The sequence below is a fragment of the Temnothorax americanus genome, unplaced genomic scaffold (genome assembly GCF_048541705.1).
Source record: "Temnothorax americanus isolate GAGA-0224 unplaced genomic scaffold, ASM4854170v1 Scaffold26, whole genome shotgun sequence".
NCBI lineage: Eukaryota > Metazoa > Arthropoda > Insecta > Hymenoptera > Formicidae > Temnothorax > Temnothorax americanus.
In genome coordinates, this window is record NW_027509401.1 from 398,336 (window position 1) to 418,193 (window position 19,858).

At 36.8% G+C, this 19,858-nt stretch overlaps 1 protein-coding gene across 4 annotated transcripts in view; it reads left to right on the plus strand.

Moving 5' to 3' along the window:
* The window catches only part of Dpp10 (Dipeptidyl peptidase 10), a 299,169-nt gene that overhangs the window by 247,871 nt on the left and 31,440 nt on the right, over positions 1 to 19,858 (plus strand). For all 4 annotated transcript variants that reach the window (XM_077409541.1, XM_077409543.1, XM_077409542.1 and 1 more), the window contains one exon: positions 17,152 to 17,346. In XM_077409541.1, coding sequence (XP_077265667.1) covers positions 17,152 to 17,346 — 195 coding nt within the window. The remainder of the gene's footprint in view (positions 1 to 17,151; positions 17,347 to 19,858) is intronic.

The window sequence follows — 19,858 nt, forward strand, 5'->3', positions numbered from 1 at the left end:
AACGAACTGCTTCCTAAGAAGACTTATGGCCTGCTTCAGCAAACTAAACGTGTCGCCAAGGAGAAATCATATAAGTATGTGTGGGTGAGGGATGGACGTGTTCGGGTCAGACAGTCCAACGGCGGACCTATAATTCAGATTAATTCTTGTACCGACCTTGATACGCTCCTTTGACGGGCACATTCCGACTGCTTATCATCTTCCAGTTCATTTCGTCGATCGGCTTTGAGAACTTCTCACTTCAGTGTTGCTCAATTTAATGCGAACTCACTTCGAGGTCACATCGACTATATTTGATCATACTTCCATGCTAACTTTTATCACATAATCTCGGTCTCTGAGACATGGCTTAACGCCAATATCTCAGACGAACTAGTTGCTCTGGATGACTACTTTCTTATCCGACATGATCGTGTGAGTCAGATTGGTGGTGGGGTAGCATGTTATGTGCATAAATTGCTTAAGGTTAGGATCTTAGCTACCTCAAGCAACGTCTGTGTTAATGAACCTGAGTATCTTCTTATTGAAGTGCGTCTGCCAAGTGGCGATTTGGTGCTTTTTGCGTCCATCTATAGGAGACCTAAGGGACTCTTTTTGCATGAGTTTGTTGAGTCATTAGCTCGATTCTCGCACCTTTATAAGAATATAATTATTAACGGTGATTTAAACTGCAATCTATTGTCAACGAATTGCGAGGCGCAGTACTTGCGTGGAATCATGTCTAGCTTATCTTTACATATTGTGGACTCTGGTCCTACGCATCATACAGCTTGTTCTGACTCGTGGCTTGATATTTTTGCGGTGGATGATGCGGACAAGGTGGCATCATTCATGAAGTCTGTGAGTCTTTTTATCGCTGGGCACGATATCATAGCGCTCTCTTTAACACTTAATGCTAATCATACATCTGATCGATCTATCTCTCGACGTAATTACAAGCGCATAGATTGTTCAGTGTTCACTGAATTTCTTGGCTCTATTGCTGGCGAGGTGAGAGCCGCGATCGATGGTTTGTCTAGTGATGCGGATGTCGATGGATTTTGTGAGGTACTGTCTCATCACTTACTAAGAGCACTTGACACCTTTGCTCCTTTACGTGTGTTTGTTGTTAGGAAACTTCCTGTGAAATGGCTCACGAGGGAATTGGTTGATCGATTGCGCTATCGTAACCGGTTATATAAGCGCGTCAAACGGACTAACTGTTTGTTAAGCTATGCTATGTATCGACTTTTTTGCAATCAGCTAAATGCTGACATCAAATGTGCGAGAGAGAAGAATGAATTTCACTTCAAATCTCTTATTGGTATTACGGATCCAGCAAAACTTTGGAGGGAGCTAGCACGACTTGGTCTTGCGAAGTCATCTCACACTTCTCCTCTTTATTTCTTCTAATCAGCTCAACTCTTATTATTCCTCTGTTTCCAATGTTCAACCTCCTTGCTTACACTCTGATTTCATTTCTGCCATTGCTTCCGTAAATCGTCCTTCTGATTGTCCTGAGTTTGTTTTCTCACTTATTTCTGCTCAGTCTGTTTTCAGGCTTATTACTGCCCAGTCCATCCACTCTTATGCCTCCGGTTTCGATGGTATTCCTCTCTATGCTCTCCGTATTGCATGGCCAGTGGTCTCATCCTGTATTACAACTTTGTTTAATCGTTCTCTGGACGCTGTTTTGTTTCCATCCAAGTGGAAGAAAGCATATATTCGCCCTCTCTAAAATTCGCACACCTCCATCCCCGTCTGACACTAGACCAATTGCGAACTTACCTGAACTATCTAAACTATTAGAGAGAATAGTTGCTTCGCAGATTGTTGAGTACTTGAATCAACATAATATCCTAAATCCCAGTCAATCTGCGTATTGTGTGAGTTATAGCACGCAGTCTGCGCTCCTGCGTGTTTGCAACGACATTGGGCAGGGAATTGACGTTGGACTCTTGACCATTATGATACTGTTTGACTTCAGCAAGGCGTTCGATACTGTCCCTCATTTGCAGTTGCTTATTAAACTCAAGGAAATTGGTTTCTCAGATGCAGTTCTAAACTGGATTTTCTCCTATTTGACCGGACGCTCTCAAGCTGTTATTGACGATACTGGCAATATTTCTGATTGGATTTTCACTTTGTGTGGTGTTCCTCAAGGCTCCGTACTTGGCCCATTGTTGTTTTCTCTGTTTATTAATGATATATGTTATATATTTTCTTATGTGTTTTATATGATTTTCGCAGATGATGTTCAAATTTACCGTCAGTGTTCACCTGCTGATATTCCCCTTGCTTTGGAGCTAATGTCGAAAGATGCCAATGCAATTTTTGAGTATGCTAACAGGAATGGGCTCAAGCTCAACCCAGCCAAGTCTAAGGTCATTATATTTGGTAGTCAAGCTTATGTCAATGGTATCGATCTTGGCTGTTTATCTCCCATTATCGTGAATAACACTCCTCTACCATTTGTAAGTAAGGTGAGAAACTTAGGTGTGGTATTTACGTCCAATCTCTCTTGGACTAAACACATCTCGTTAGTCTCGCAAAAAGTCCACTTTGCATTGCATAATCTAAAATTTAATAAAAATTCTCTTTCCGCCAACCTTAGGATTAAGCTAGTCGTCACTCTCATCATGCCTCATATTGATTACTGTTGTCTTGTTTATCATGGTCTTAGTAAAGAGTTAAACACCAAATTGCAACGTCTTGTCAATTGCTGTATTCGCTTCATTTTTAATTTAAAGTATGATGAACATATCACTTCTTACAGACGTCAACTGAGGTGGCTCACTGTTGAGAATAGGCGGCTGTACTTTCTTGGATGTCAGATATATCGTATTCTTTATATGAGTTTGCCTGTGTATCTCCGTGAGCTGTTTATTGCTCCTGATCCGTCACTGAAGCGATCTGACCGACTAGCTCCATTGGCTGCTCAAACTTTCCACATTCCGGCTCATAGAACTACTGCCTACAGGAATTCTTTTCTGCTTTCATCGATATATTTCTGGCACTCTCTTCCTGGCACTATAAAATCAGCATCTTCCTTTCCTGCCTTCAAGAGTCTACTTAGTGCCTACTTACATGCGTCTGAATCTGAATGACTGGTTTATTCCTTTTTCTTCTTTCCGTGCTTGTCCTTTGTTTTGCCTGTGAGGTGCTATTCGGCTGGTTGTGACTCAGTTGTGAGTTGCGTTAGTCTTAGTTGCGTTTGGCTGAGTTTCCACTGAGCGCGTCACGCGTCGCGTTGTCACAAGTTAACCAATCAAAACATCCTATTTCATTACATTCTTGTGACGGGATCGAAATGGGATGTTTTGATTGGTTCAACTCGGACGACGTGACGCGTGACGCGCTCAGTGGAAACTCAGCTTTAGTCTTAGCTGCGTTGCGATTACTGCGATTATGTTTAAATTGCGTTAGTCTTAGTTGCGGTAATTATAAGTAGCTTTTAAGTTTTTAAGCTTTCTTGTTTTGCGTTAGTCTTGTTGCGCTGATGCGATTAGTTTTAAGTTGCGTTAGTCTTAGTTGCGGTAATTATAAGTAGTTTTTAAGTTTTTTTGTTTTTGTTGCTTTTATTTATGTTTGTATATGATTGCTTTGTTATCTTTTTTGCCCTTTAGTTTTGCTTGGGCATATAAATATATATATATCATATATATATATATATATATATATATATATATATATATATATCTCTCTCTCTCTTTTTCATCGCCCTAATCAATACCTCCTTGTCCACTGACTGAGTCGAACGCCGCTCTCAAATCTATGTATAATACTGTCACCTTTCTTTTCTCCTTTCCCAGTTGCCTATTTATCAAATAGTTTAGAGCGAATATCTGGTCCATCGTCCCCATTCCTTTTCTAAATCCTGCTCGGTTGTCGGGAATCAAGTTCTTCTCCTCTACCTCTTTCCTTATCCTTTTTGCTAATACTGCCGTATATATCTTATACATCGAGGACATGATTGTTATTTCTCTGTAGTCCTTTTCCTCTCGCCCTTTTCCTTTCTTTATTATTGGAATTATTTCTCTTTCCTTTCATTGCTCCGGCCAGCTTTCTCCCCTCCATACCCGGTTACATATTTCCCATATCTATTTCATCATTTCTTCTTTTCCAAATTTTCATGCTTTGTTCGGTATCCCATCATTGCCTATTGCTTTTCCTGTTTTCAATTTCTTTATTACATTTCTTACCTCCTCCAATTCTATCTCATCTTCTTCTTGCCCGTCCCTTCCCCCTTCTTCTTTCATTATTCTACTCTCCACCCTATCCATTAACTCCATGAAGTACTCCTTCGATCCACTCTTCGAGCTTTATATCTTCGTTTATTCTCCTCCTTCTCTTTCTTACTCTGCCTATTAACTCCCATACTTTTCCTCCAGTTTTCGTTTCCCTTATCTCTCTTATCATCCTGTCCTTTTCCTCTTTCTTCTATCTTTTGCACATCTCTCTGTACTCCCTTTTTCCTTCTCTGTACCTTTTCACCTCTTTTTTTCCTTTTCTCCATTTCCTTAATTTTCTCCTAACTTCTCCCTTTCTCTTCCTGCATTATTTATCCTACTATCCTCTTCTGTTTTTGTTAGTCATTTTCCCGCTCTCATTTTCATTCTCCTCTATTACTTTTCTTATCTTCGACATTCCTTTTTTTATTTCTTTTTGTAGCTCTCTTTTTCTTCTTTCTATCATCCCTAGTCTCTCTCTAAATTGTGTTCTTCCCTCCTCACTCCATATTCCTCTTTTTTTCATTCTTTCTCCCTCTCTCCTTCTCTGCTTTCTCTTTGGGTTGCCTCCCACCCAGACTACTAGCGGGTGATGGTCTGAGTCTACTCTTTCTCCTACTTCTAGTTTTTCTACTTTTTCTCTAACCTCTTCATTTCTTATTACGTAATCTATAACCGTCTCACCTCTCTCTCCTGTGTATGTAAATTCTTCCTCTTCATCTCCTTTCACGCTTTCATTTAATATCATCCATCTCCTTTCCTCGATAAATTCCAATAGCTTTCTACCGTCCCTATTTATTTTCTTGTCTTCTAATTTTCTCCCTCTTTCTTCTATTCTTCCTTCGTTCTCTTCTTCCCATCCTCCTTCTTCACCCGTTCTAGCGTTAAAGTCTCCACCTAATATTATAGTCCTTACCCCCATTTCCCTCTCCTCCGTCCAATCTTTCAAACTTTTTAGTTTCTTGTTCATATCATTTACATATATTCCTACTATTCTCCAAATTTCTTCTTTTATTTTTATCTTGCATTCGATCTTTTCTTTTTCTTCTTCCAGCCTTCCTTTTTCACTTATCTCTTCTATCCTTTTTCGTATTCTTACTAGCATGCCTCTACTCACCCTGCCTTTTGCTTCCTCATAGAGGAAGCTTTGTAATGGTGAAAATTTTTTTTTTGAGATTTTGATGGAAATAGGTTTAGAATGTTCTAAAATGTCCGGAAGTATGTGTGTGTGTGTGTGTGTGTGTGTGTGTGTGTGTGTGTGTGTGTGTGTGTGCGTGTGCGTGTGCGCGTGCGCGTGCGTGTGCGTGTGCGTGTGCGTGTGCGTGTGCGTGTGCGTGTGCGTGTGCGTGTGCGTGTGCGTGTGCGTGTGCGTGTGCGTGTGCGTGTGCGTGTGCGGGTGCGTGTGCGTGTGCGTGTGCGTGTGCGTGTGCGTGTGCGTGTGCGTGTGCGTGTGCGTGTGCGTGTGCGTGTGCGTGTGCGTGTGCGTGTGCGTGTGCGTGTGCGTGTGCGTGTGCGTGTGCGTGTGCGTGTGCGTGTGCGTGTGCGTGTGCGTGTGCGTGTGCGTGTGCGTGTGCGTGTGCGTGTGCGTGTGCGTGTGCGTGTGCGTGTGCGTGTGCGTGTGCGTGTGCGTGTGCGTGTGTGTGTGTGTGTGCGTGTGCGTGTGTACGCATTTTTGTATACGCATCTATTTCTACAATTTTTAAGATACCAGTTTGAATTTTTGCACACAAATAGAGTATCATAGAAAGTATGTCCTCCTGAAATTTTATTGAAATCGGTCTACCGGTATAGATTTTACGCAGATTTTCCTTTTTTTGAAAAATGTGTTTTACGCTGCCGCTTTCTCAATATTTGAGATAGCGATTTATTTTTAATTTTATTATATTTTCCAGTTTTTTTTCTACCCCTATTTCATATATAATTCATTAAAATTTGATTGATCAAATCTCGTATTACACACATTTGAAATTTCGAAGAATTTGTACATACATAGAAGCTTTATAAAACTTGATCTGATCAACCAAATTTTAACCAATTATATATGAAATAGGGGTAGAAAAAACTGGAAAATATAATAGAATTAAAAATAAATCGCTATCTCAAATATTTATAATATCGGGCTGATTTTTTTTATCGATAAAGTATCATTTAAGAAAGGTATTACGCAGTCCCCAAAAAAGTTAAGTGTGAAATCAGAACTTTTGCTAACAAAGCTTCCTCTATGAGAAAGCCAAAACAAATAAATACCGATAATTATACCTCGAATAAAATAAAAACTTGCACACTTAGAAACTATGAGGAAACAATGTGCAAGTTTCTACTTGCACAATTAAAAACTACGAGGAAACAATGTGCAAGTTTCTATTGTTTTTTTCTGGTTGCTATCTGCACTCTCCATCTAAATTCGCTTGGGACCTTCTCTTTTATTTTCTCTCATCCTCTCTCGTCCAACCATGTCTCCATCGTTATCACTACGTCCCATTTTTTTATCCATTCCCAGAACTCCTTATCCTTGTTTGCTACACCCGCTACGTTCCAGAAGGCCACCTTCCACGTCTCATCCTCACTCCTATGTTTCCCTTTCCTTCTCTCCCCATCTTCCTTATCCTCCTCTCTGACCTTTCCTCCTACGTTCTCTTCTTCCTCCTCCTTTCTATCTTCATTGTTCTCCTCACCTTCTTGTTCTGCATTGTCTTTCATCTCTGCTTCTCTTATCTCATTTCTTATATCCTCATCTCTTTGTTTTCTCCTATTCCTTATGCCTTCTTCTTCTCTATCGTCTTTCCTTTTCTTACGACTTCCGAAAATCACTCCTCTCCTCTAACTTTCCTTTACTTTCGTTCCATTTTAGCGCTTTGTTATCCAACTACATCTTTTGGTAACCAATTGTGGTTTTCTTTCCTGCCTCTCTTTCCTCTTTTGCTCTTTTTCTTATTTTTTTCTGTATCTGTTTTTCTTTTTTAGTGAGATCGTCATCCAAGAATCTTTCATAATTCCTTCCTAACTCCTTCCTTTTTGTCATTATCTCCCTTTCGGCTTCCCAGTTCCTACATTTCAGCATCGTCATTTTATTATCTCCGTATCCTACTTCTTGTACTTCTTCAATGGCCACATATTTATTTTATTTATTTCTCCTATCATCTTCTCGATTTTCTCCTTCCTTTCTGTCTTGTTTCCTCTCGTCGCTCCTTTCACAATTATATTGTTTCTCCTCCTTTTCTCCGCCATTTCTATATTCTATTCTATCTCTTTTATTTTCCCTATTAAGTCTCTTCCATCCTTTCTCTCTCTACTTTATTTAGGTCTACCTTCTCAACTTTCTCCTCCAGACTTTTCAATCTTTCCTCTATCGACTTTCTTTGTTTTTTCCATATTTTCTCCCTCCTTTTGAATTCTTCCTTCAATCCTTTTATTTCATTTTTTATCTCCTCATTATCTTTTTTTCTTTCCTTTTCCTGTTCCTCCATTTTTCTTAAAATTTCCTTAAACATCTCCTTTGCTGCCATGTTCTCTTTTCCTTTTTCTCTCTTTTTAATCTTTGTTGGCGGCGATCTATTTACTTTCTTTATTGCGTTAAATTTCTCCAGCATTTCCTTTTCTGCTCTTGCTGTTGCCTCATCCTCAATTTCTCCTCTTTTCCTTGTTTGAATAAAATCTTTGAGTGAGCCTGCGTTATCTGTTCTCCCTCTTAACTTGGCTAGCTCCTCCGCCTTCGTTGGCCTGCCTTTTGTTTTCTTTCCACTATCGCCTTCTTTTTTTTCCGCCTTACCGCCTTGCTGCACACTCTCTGTTAATCTTTCCTTCTCTATCTCCATCCGCCACCTTTAACCCTATCTATCTCTCTAACTTTTGTATGCTACTGTGTTTACCGATTTTTTCTATCCCTTCTAATATCCCTAGCCGCTCCCTGCCTGCGGCCGTTCTCCTCTTTACGCTTTGCGTGCTCCTTGCCCGTCCCGCTCTCACGCACGCTTTCTGTACCCTTTTTTCCCTCTATCCTTCCGTTTCACGACTTTTCTCCACTTCCTCGCGCACTCTCGCTCCTCCACTCTTTCCCCCCTACATGCACACCTCCACCAAGCCTCTCATAAGCTCTCACACACTACCAAAATGAGCTCGCCTAACCACCACGTATCACGCTCTATCGTACCGGAAACGGCGAGTTGATCCTTACATTTCTTTATAATTAAAAATATTAAATTAACAATTATTAAAGTTAAATATAATAAAAATTTAATTAAAGATATAGAATAAAAGTCACTTAAAATCGTTACACATATACATTCTTTAAATTAACAACTTTATTATTCTTAGAGTTCGAGTACTACTTGTAAAAGATTCAATTTTTTACAATAGAAACTATTTATAAATATATTTTAAAACGCACGTGTTTATTCTAAAATTTGAAGTTGGAGTAGATTATTTCGCAAGTACAATATATAAAATATTATTTTTTCTCAAGAAACACGGCAGTGTCTCACGCCAAGTATAAGTGTCCGCGACACGAGCAACAGGTTGAAACCTTATCCATTTGAACCGCAACTCAAAAGTTTTAAATGTCATAGTATATTGTTTGAATTGCCATAAAAAAAAATTGTTTTGCCACAAACCAGAGGTCGATACGTTGACTCGTTCTGGAGTTATTTAAGGTCAAATTTGGTAATTATACAGTATAGGGTATGCAGCTTGATAGGGGGTTCAATGACCTTGACAAATGTTGTCAAGGTCATGATCCTGAACAACATTCAAAAGATTTTTTTATTAAAAAGTTATTAACAAAAAAAGTTTAAAAAAATAGCAATTGTTTTGAGCATTAAAAGACATAAACGACTAATATGTATGTAGAAATAGTAGGTACATAGAACGAAGGAAAGTCATTTACAGTAGTAAATCATTGATATATTGGACAATTAAGCAGATAATAGTTGGTATAGAAAAATCTATACATATATACCCACACAGCAAAATATATCACCAAGATATTTATAAGATATCTGAATGACGGAATATCTGACAAGGGAACCTCGCGAAGTGGAAAATTCTGATTTTAATATAACTTTTCACACATGTAGGGGGAGTGAAAAGATGAATTTAGATATTTTTTGTAGCGGCCTAAAAACGGTTTTAAGGGGTGAAACCACCTCTCATATGTTGAGCGGTTTTCTGCTTTTCTCGATATATTTCGAAAAGTATTCGAGATATCAAAAAATGTTTCAAATAAAAGTTGTATGGTAAAATCTCCTCTATTCAGCAACATTAATATAATATTTTTTAAAAATAATTTTTTAAACAAAATTTTTTTCTTTAAAATTATATTAATGTGGTTAAATAGAGATGTTTTTACCATAAAACTTTTATTTGAAACATTTTTATATATCTCGAATACTTTTCGAAATATATCGAGAAAAGCAAAAAACCGCTCTACATATGAGAAGTGGTTTTACCCCTTAAAACCGTTTTTGGGCTGCTACAAAAAATATCTAAATTCATCTTTTTACTCCCCCTACATGTGTGGAAAGTTATATTAAAATCAGAATTTTCCACTTTGCGAGGTTCCCTTGTGAGTGCGCAAGATATCATGGAAATATCTCAAAGACATCTCCAAGATTATAAAAAGCCATGATAATTTTATCTCAGATATGATATCTGATTCTGCATATATGTCGGATATCTATGCCTCATTTAAAAGCAGATATGTTACATACAATCCAAATAACAAGAAGAAAAGAAGAATTTTTTTTTAATTCTCGATTTATGAAATTAATTTTTTTTCCGTATTTATTCTCTGTTTTAAAATGATTCTTAAGAGTTCATAAAAAATTTATTTTTATGTCACCAATTCTGAGTCCTTCAAATATAAAAGAAGTTCTTTTCATAAGAATTCGCAATAAATTCAAAATTATGCTTTGATACTATTCCAATATTTTGCATTTTGCCATCTATGCACTGTATGATATCTCGAAGGTATCACGAAAAATATTAGAGCCAAGTATCTCATAGGCTCTCCTTTTATTCTAGTGCGTAAGGATTTTTGCTTACGAGAAGGTACTGGCGCATGTAGCCGCGTCGCGGCAGCACATGTTACTAGCGCTCGCCCGAGCAAAAATTTTCTAAGTCCCCTCGCGGCGAGTTGCTTTTGCCGGGATGAATCGGTACGGTGTCCAAGTCTTCTCGGATTGTTTTATTGGCTACGAATAAACTTGAATTGATTTTTGTAAAATATAAGAACTAATTATGGACTGGCTTATATTCGAATGCTAATGTTGCAGAGTTGTCTTTTTCAAAGATATAATGTGTTATCGAGTAATGATGTCCTGTAGATATTATGTGAATATCTGAAAATAAGATATCTCAAATTTGACTTAAAATTGTAGGCATAAAAGTATCTGGCTATATCTCAGACATATTTTGCTGTGTGGGTAATTTTATGTGTTAGAAAGTATAAATATAAAGTATTCTCTGCTTTAACCATAATTGTATGATTATAACCCACATAGTAAAAATGGATCTGCGTAATGTCGTTAGGATATCTTGCCGGGAAGTTAGAATATTATTGGGATATCTAAAATAGTTTTTAAATATCTAGAGAATATTTGTAAAATAGTCTAATTTCCGCTCTTGCGAAAACGTAAAGATATTACTAGTGTACAGGAATAAATTTATAGGATATTATTCAGATATATTATAACAGCATCGTTCACACACACACACACACACACACACACACACACACACACACACACACACACACACACACACACACACACACACACACACACACACACACACACACACTTATACATACTTCCGGACATTTTCTACTAATATAATTTCTCGACATTTTAGAACATTCTAAATGTCGTTAAAAAATCTAACTTTTATTTTGTATTTTTTTTTAATAAAAAATTTTATATAATTTTAGTTTCAGCATTAATATCGCTCTACACTTGATATTAGAAATCATTGAGCTGACAATTAAATAAGACAACAAAATCTTTAATACTTTTGTCCTATTAATCAAACAATTTGTAATATTACGTGTGAAATACACCTATCATTATTTATAGTATTACAAACATTCTCTCCTCAATATCCTGATTAATTACCACAATAATCTCTAGTCATTTATATGATATACATGCAACACATTGAGATTTATATTCTGTGTGTGTGTGCGTGCGTGCGTGTGCGTGCGTGCGTGCGTGCGTGCGTGCGTGCGTGCGTGCGTGCGTGCGTGCGTGCATGCGTGCGTGCGTGCGTGCGTGTGTGTGTGTGTACGGATTTTTTGTACACGTATCTACTTCTACAATTTTTTAGATACCGGGTTGAATTTTTGCACACAAATAGAGTATCATAGCAAGTATGTTCTCCTCCAATTTTATTAAAATTCGTCGACCGGTATGGATTTTAAGGGGATTTTTATTTTTCAGAAAAGCGTGTTTTACACACGCTATAGCTTTCTCAATATTTAAGATATCGATCTATTTCTAATTCTATTATATTTTTCAGTTTTTTCTACCTCTATATTTCATATTAAATTCTTTACAATTTAATTAATTAGTTCTTGAATTATAGAAATTTCAGTAAACTTGGATTCAGTAAACTTTTTTAAACAAAAATTGGTAACTTTTTTATTATTAACAATTTTTATTAATTCTATTATATTCTTCAGTCTTTTCTACCCCTATTTCATGTATAATTCGTTAAGATTAGTTCTGGATTTGGTTGATTAGTTACCAATTTCTGTTAAAAAAAAAAAAAACAGCCAAGTTTACTGAAATTTCTATAACGCAAGAACTGATTAATTAAACTTTAAAGAATTATATATGAAATAGAGGTAGAAAAAATTGAAGAATATAATAGAATTAATAAAAATTGCTAATTATAAAAGGGAAGCCAAATTAATAAATATCTACTAATAATTATGCATAAAAAAAACAGGCTTCCTCATAGAGGAAGCAATGTACAGGTTTTTACTTGCACACTTAAAAACTATGAGAAAGCAATGTACAAGTTTCCACTTGGACACTTAAAAACTATGAGGAAGCAATGTGCAAGTTTCCACTTGCACACTTAAAAACTATGAGGAAGCAATGTGCAAGTTTCTACTTGCACACTTTTTAATTTTTTAATTTTAATTTTTATTTTCTCATTCTTCATCGACATTATCCCTGAAAAATTAGACAAATATTGGTACCGGTTTCCAGAAAATCGGTTCATTAATGAATGAGTAGTTCGCGGTCAGACAGACAGACAGACATTAAAAATTTTGAAACCGATTTCCCAAAAAAACATTTTTGTGAAAAATAAAACCAATTGTTGCCATTCCCGAAAAATTAGATAACTTTTGGCTTGTTTTTAAAAAAATTGATTCATTTATAAAGAAATATTTCGCGGCCTAAAAAATTTTTAGAAAATTGGGCACCGGTTTCAAGAAAATTAGCCTATTAATGAAAAATTAAACCCATCAACACCATCCCTGAAAAATTAGACAAATTTTGGCACCGGTTTGCAGAAAATTGGTCCATTAATAAATGAGCAGTTCGCACGCAGTCAAATAAACAGGCAGACAGACATTAGATGTCTCCCATGTAATCCTATTCCAACCCAGGTAGCTTTAATTTTTCTTAAAAAAATAATATCATCAAATTGTGTTATCAATTTTGTGATATAATAATTTTGTTAAAAAGAAATAAAGCTACTACCACTTAGGTTAAATTTTTTGATTTACAATATACATTGCGCGTGTACTTAGCGCCCTTTTTTACTTTTTTTGAAAAAGGTAAAGATTTGTACTGATATAACTTCCGTAGAAGTTTTCAGGGTCTTGTCCTTCGTTGAAGCAATTTAGATTCTGATAAATATCGGCTGGAATAGCCACACACGTACTGTGTTGGCTCATTCCACGTCAAATCTCTTCAGCCTTATTTGAAAGTATTGAGTTTGCCTGATAATCAACCTATCTATATGTTGACTAATTTGCATGCTTAAAAATAGACTTATCGACGCTTACGAAAACGCAAGAATCCGTCTCCGTTTGTTTAAAAGTAAAAAAATAGTGCAAATTAGAAATTTGCACTTGGCTTCCTCATAGAGGAAGTGATGTCTTAAGATCACGGTCTTACATTCAGGTCTCTCAACTCTAATGTGGGTATGTGCCAAATTTACCGAAATTTCTATAACTCTAGAACTAATTAACCAAATCTTAACAAATTGTATATGAAATAGGGGTAGAATTTTCCGGGGAGTGTTATAGAGTGTATAGTTTTTTGTTACCAATTTTCTGAAACCGTTTTTTTATTTTTCTAATTCTTGAGTAAAAAAATTAAAAAATGGTTTCCAAAAAATAGATAACGAAAAACTATACACTGGTCTACGTTTTACTAAACAATTGCTTGTGTGCTTTTCCTAAAACCTAAAACATACGTCTCGCAGTAAGGATCCTTTTCTTCGATTTTTGCACCACAAAGAATTCTGTCTGAAATTCTGATGAATAAGCCATTATTATGTGCCATTCCTGGAGCTGTCCATTCAAAATTCTTGGACCTCCTCTTCTGCTGATCTCCACGAAAGTTTACTTTGAAACCATTTTACGAAACTTTATTTGGAAAAAAATATAATTAACGGCGAATGCGAGTCAGGCGCGGTAACAAACATTTCGGCTCTTTTTTTGAGCCATCTTTAGTGTTTATTGCTGGAGGCGATGGTAATATATTTCTGCTCGACCTGAGGTGGAAGCCTCTTTTCTTAAAAAGATGTCGTGTTATGCGAGTTGAGAAGCACGAATAAAGTAGACATAGTTTCCACTCAAGATCGGCAGTAGTCATAGAGTTATGAAAATTACATAAAGTTGCACGAATCGGAAATAATTATAGTGAGTATAAAATGCGTCAAGTACGTGTAGCGGGTAGCGGATGGAGATGAAACTTTCCGATTCGTGCGACTTTATGTAATTTTCATAACTCTATGACTACTGCCGATCTTGAGTGGAAACTATGTCTACTTTATTCGTGCTTCTCAACTCGCATAACACGACATCTTTTTAAGAAAAGAGGCTTCCACCTCAGGTCGAGCAAAAATATATTACCATCGCCTCCAGCAATAAACACTAAAGATTGCTCAAAAAAAGAGCCAAAATGTTTGTTACTTCTAAAATACATATTTACTTTTTTTTTTTATTTGCGTACCACTTACCGCGCCTGACTTGCATTTGCCGTTAATTATATTTTTTGACATTTTACGAGACCAACCACATATTGTTATTTGGAAAAGTTTTCTTACGCGTTCTCCTACTGCAATTACACTGTCATCCTTCAAAAGAAGACATTTTTCGCTGTTAGATTTTAATAAGAAACCCTTATCAAGTGCTGCACTCATTGAGAAAAGATTGAATTTCAAGTTTGAAACAAGATAAATATTTTCAAGATACTTGCAAACTCAACGCTCAGAGTCGTAGGCTTGAATATATATAAATGTTTCTTCTTTCACTGTTATTTTTGATATTAAGTAGCCAATTCGCATCAGTGACCGAAGACATTTCAAATCAACAAATTTGCTCTCGTTGCCTGACATGTTGTTCGTCGCTCCGGAGTCCAAAAACTATCTGTATATACCTACTGTTTACTAAAGTCTGATGCAAACAGAGAACTAACAAGCGTATCAATACTTATGTTTTGAACTCTCACCTTATTTACTCAAGTTTGACGAACAGTCACACTTCTAGTGCTCAATCTTTTCACTTGAAACACTTTTTTTTACCCTTTCCAGAGTCTTTCCTGTTTCGTACTGCACCTCGCCCCTGAGTCGCACCTTGCCAGCGCACTGCTCTTATGTTTTTCTTGCGAGTTTCTTCTTGTTTCTTTTATAATCACTTTGGCCATTCAATTTAAAAGAATACATTGATTCTGCGCTGTCGATTTTCACGCCGTGGCGAAATGGTCATAAGATAATAAAAGCATTATTAAAACCTCATTATGACCAAAATGTTCTTTTACTTTATTAGTTTAAAATTATTATTATAAATATTTGGAGTAATTTTTTTTAAACTATGATCTAAATAGCGTATTTTATGTTTAATGAATTTTTTTCTTAGACGTTGTTTAATAGGCGAAAAAATTCATTAAAAATTTTACAGTCCTCATTTTGCGCAGGCTCTATTTCGGAAACGCTACATTTATTATAGAAACGATCTTACAGGGGTATAATACTCGTAAAGACCTGTTAAAAAACGAGCAGTCATCAAAAATAAAAAGGTCAAAGTTTGACCCCTTGCGAATTGGCGTGGAATGCCCCATATGCACTACGGATAGGTAAACGCCCGCGAATCTAGCGCCGATCATGTCGTCACACTTTCCGTCTGGCGGCTCGAGTCAAAGGGAGCCGCCGCGCCGAACATCATGGGGACGCCGTCGCCACCGCGGTCACCACTCATCCGCGTCTCACCAATCAAAGCGACTAATAAGGGAACTTTCTCGGCGGAACGGTGATGGCGGGGGAGATCGCGACGGCTGAAAACATTCAATCTGCCCGTAGCCATAGAGCAGTACACACCACGAGTCAGTATCTAAAATCGTGTTTGAGCAAACGCGACTCTGTCGCGCGACAAAAGTCGATCGTGTGCGAATTTGTATCCTTATTTAGCGCATGTGCGAATTACATGTAATCTTACGAAAAAACAAAAATAATGTATATTTTTATTTTTTTACTTACTTTTTTACTTTACTTGGGGCCTAGGCTCCTTTCGCCCCCCCCTTTACACGAGGCTGATAAATGTTTATGTTTTTTGTTTTTAAAAGAGTATGAACATTTCTTTTTTGTTTGTAAAAGAGTATGAACATTTGTTTTGATTGTAAAAATAGAACATTTATGTCTTTTGTTTGTAAAATGTAATTTTTGATCAAAGAAAACATGTCAAAAATAAGTTTTTCTTCCAGAAAATAATATTTCAATAGTAGGTAGTTCGGATATCTTGTCTGTCCTGTAAAATCCTGAACAGTGTGATAAAAAATGTATAAAATAAAATATATTTTCAACTTTTGTGTAACATTTCGTTACTTCTTGAATGAATAAATCTAATTTTTGTGTGAGACCCATAGTGCCCCAGTGACAGACCCATGGTGCCCCGGGTTTGAGACACCTTGGGTCATTTCTCAAAAAATGTGTTTTAATTTTTTTCTTAAAAACTAATCAATATTTGCTAAATACGCTAAATAAATTTTAAAATATACATAGTGCTTTAATTATTTTAAAAAATAAGACAAAAAATCTTATATTTTAAATATACTTTTAAATGTAAGGGAGTACAAATAAGTTTCCGCCGTTTTTTATCAAAAAAATCATTTCCAACGATTTTAAACAATGTGAAATTGCTTGTTGAGTCACTCCTAATGTAAATGCAAGTTCTTTTTGCGTTTGACACGAATCTTCCTCCAATAATGCTTCCAATTCCGTGTCTTCGTACACTTTCGGCCTTCCGCTACGTTCTTTGTCCTCGACGTCAAAATCACCGTTCTTAAACTTTTGAAACCACTCATGACAACTTCTATGCTTCTACAAGCAATCAATGCGCCTCAGCTGCAGATTTCTTTAAATTAAAGAAATAAATCAAAAGTTCCCACAAATGACGCTTATTCGGCTCAAAATTCGACATTTTCGCACGAAAAGAATTATGTGATGCCGATACAGTCTGATACTATGTCAAGTTTATGGTGTTGCCAGATGTCCAACCTTACGATATAACACTTTACATCTGACAATTTCAACCATAACCTCCTGTGGGGCCATCTATTGTAAAACGGCGGAGACTTATTTGTACACCCAATATTTTTCCGAGTTTGAATTTTTGTGGCTTATGGTGCCTCGGTCTCCCCTACTTAATTGCTCATTGAAAGAAATATTTAAAACTCGATTATTTGTCTATATACAACGGTATTTATTTTTGCAGGTATGGTGCTCCTGGTTCACAATTAGTCACCGAGATGTTTAAAGTGGACTGGAACACATATTTAGCTAGTCGGAGAAACGTTATTGTCGCACAGATCGATGGCAGAGGAAGCGGAGGACAAGGCTATAAATTGCTTCACGAGGTTTATTACAGACTAGGTTCTGTAGAAGTGGCTGATCAACTTGAAGTTACAGAGTAAGCAAGATATTAACAGATATATCAAGATATATCTGTTTGTTTTTTAAAATATATTTGTCTAAAGAAAGATATTTTATTTTTATATTTATTAAGATATATTTGTAAACATGTTAATAATAATTAATTCTTTAGCTTTCGCGATATTATACATATAAGGCATAGACATACAAAATTTCGGTAGAATATATAAAATATGTCTTTATTCTTAATAAAATTATAATTAGAGATCAAGTTCAATATGCACTTGAAAATCCGAGTCAAATAAAATAATAAAATTTTATTTTTTAGAATTCAAATAATATTCATAAGAAATAATATTTTATACATTGTACTTGCGAAGTAATCGGTCCCGATAGTTTATTTCAAACTCCTTAAATGAGTATTTGCAGGATTCAAAATGTACTCAAAAGTAGTTTCTATCATAAAAAAAAAAACGAATCTTTTTAGTAGGGAAACTGTGCCTAATATTAGAGTTCTTATAATAAGAGTTAGGACACCGTTATAGCTTTGTCTTACTTCTACTAACTTTTTCTTGGCTATAAATGGCGGACTGGTGGACCAGTTATAGCTTTGTCTCATTCCCACTTATAGCTTTGTCTTACTTTCACTAACTTGGCTAAAACATATGGCGGACCAATAAAAAATCGTCACCACATTGGCTTAACTCTTATTATAGAAACTCTATCTAATATCGCCCTTGTTTCTAATTTCGCTCTACAATATTGAGACTGTTGCATGTTGCATTCTGTCAGTGAGCAGTGGAAGCTGTTGAACAACACCGCATTGGACGATCTTTTGTTTTACTTCAATTAATATTGTGATATAAAAAGTATCATGGCAGTTCATAGTTTTAACGAGGTTTCGTAATTTTGCAAGAAGTATCTTCCGTTATTAATACGGCAAAAAATATGTACTAAGAACGAATTTCTATCATGAAAACATGTGATATTGTGTCTAATTTTATTCCTAAATTAAAAATGTTTGTTGCTAACCATTATGCTTTAATCAGTTATGTATCTTTCTTGTGGTATTCCTAATTCCACCCTCTAAGAATATTCATTATACCACCCGTTTTTCCTAACTGGTCTGCCTCTAAAATATCTCTGAAGCTGCCTCAGCCCCCTGTCCAATGAGTAACAAGATCTTTTTCTGAGAGTAAATCGGCCAAGCAAGACCATATCACCCCATCCTATAGTCCATGAAACCTCATGGGCTTTCTTAATCTTCTTTCTTTTAAAAGTTAAAAGAGGATATCTTTATCAAATTAAACCTTATGTGCCCTATATTGAGTTGTTTCTATTTTCAGCATATATTGTGTGTCATAATTGTACTTTTAACAAAAATATGTAAAGGTGCGATATTAGGAACACTTTTTTTCGATGTCGAAAAATGCTACTTTTTTGTTTTCCTTCAAAAAAGATAGATAAAGTAAATGTTGAACATATTTATGTTATGGAGATCATATTATGATAATTATAAAATAAAATGACGCTGTTTAGTTATATTCTTATAGGAGTTTTTAGTCAAGATTTTGGTTTTTAAAAATATTGTGCGATATTACACAGTTTCCCTACTCGAGCTCTAGAAATTTATTTTAAATTTTTAATCATATTTTTATTATATTTAAACAATTAAAATCAAAAGCCATGCGATCCAAGCTTAGGTCTTTGACAGCCTTATATTAGTTTCTGTATACATATATGTTTATATATATACATATAATTTTTTTCACAACAAACTGCGCGCCGATTATTTGTCGGACTTAAAACACAGTAATCGGCGCGCAGTTTGTTGTAAAAAAAATTATATGTTGTGACGGTGCGGCCCGCCGCTTCGTGGCAGCGCCCCGCCACCGTCACAAGGCGCGGAAATGTGCGCCCAGGGACGAGCCGGAGAGGCGACGACGAGATCTCCAGAGGCCAAAAAGTCGATATCGTTTCCGCGTTTTAACTACTCTTTTATTTTCATGTGTAATTATAATGCGCGCGGCGCCTCACCCACACCACGGCGAATCTTCGAGGGAGTACCGATAACGAAAGGGGTCCGGGAGGACCAAGGACCGAGGAGGAATGGCGAGAGCGGAAACTACAGGGATCACGGGCGGCGAGAGCAACGCGGCAGGCGTGCGGCGAAAAGGGCAGCGATGGACAAGGCCGCCGATAGCGGGGCCCCAGGTACCGGGGAAAACCCGGCCTCAGCACTCTGCCTCCACGGAATACCGGCACGCGGGGTGACTGATGACCGCCCCGAGGGCAACCGGAGGCACACCGGCCAGAACAAAGTCCAGTCCGCTGCCCAGGGACAAATTGAAGAAGTCGCTACGCCGCCGAGGGACCGTTGCGCGCCCCCGAAGGATCCACCTTACGACGATCCTGCGTTAGAATATCGCGCGAGCTTGCAAGCTCGCTCTCGATTGGTTGGCATGCCCCTACGGAAGGGGGTGCCGCATCGATTCCGTTATCGAGCGATTCTAGCGAGACACTCTCTGGTCGTCCGTCGGCGAGTCCGA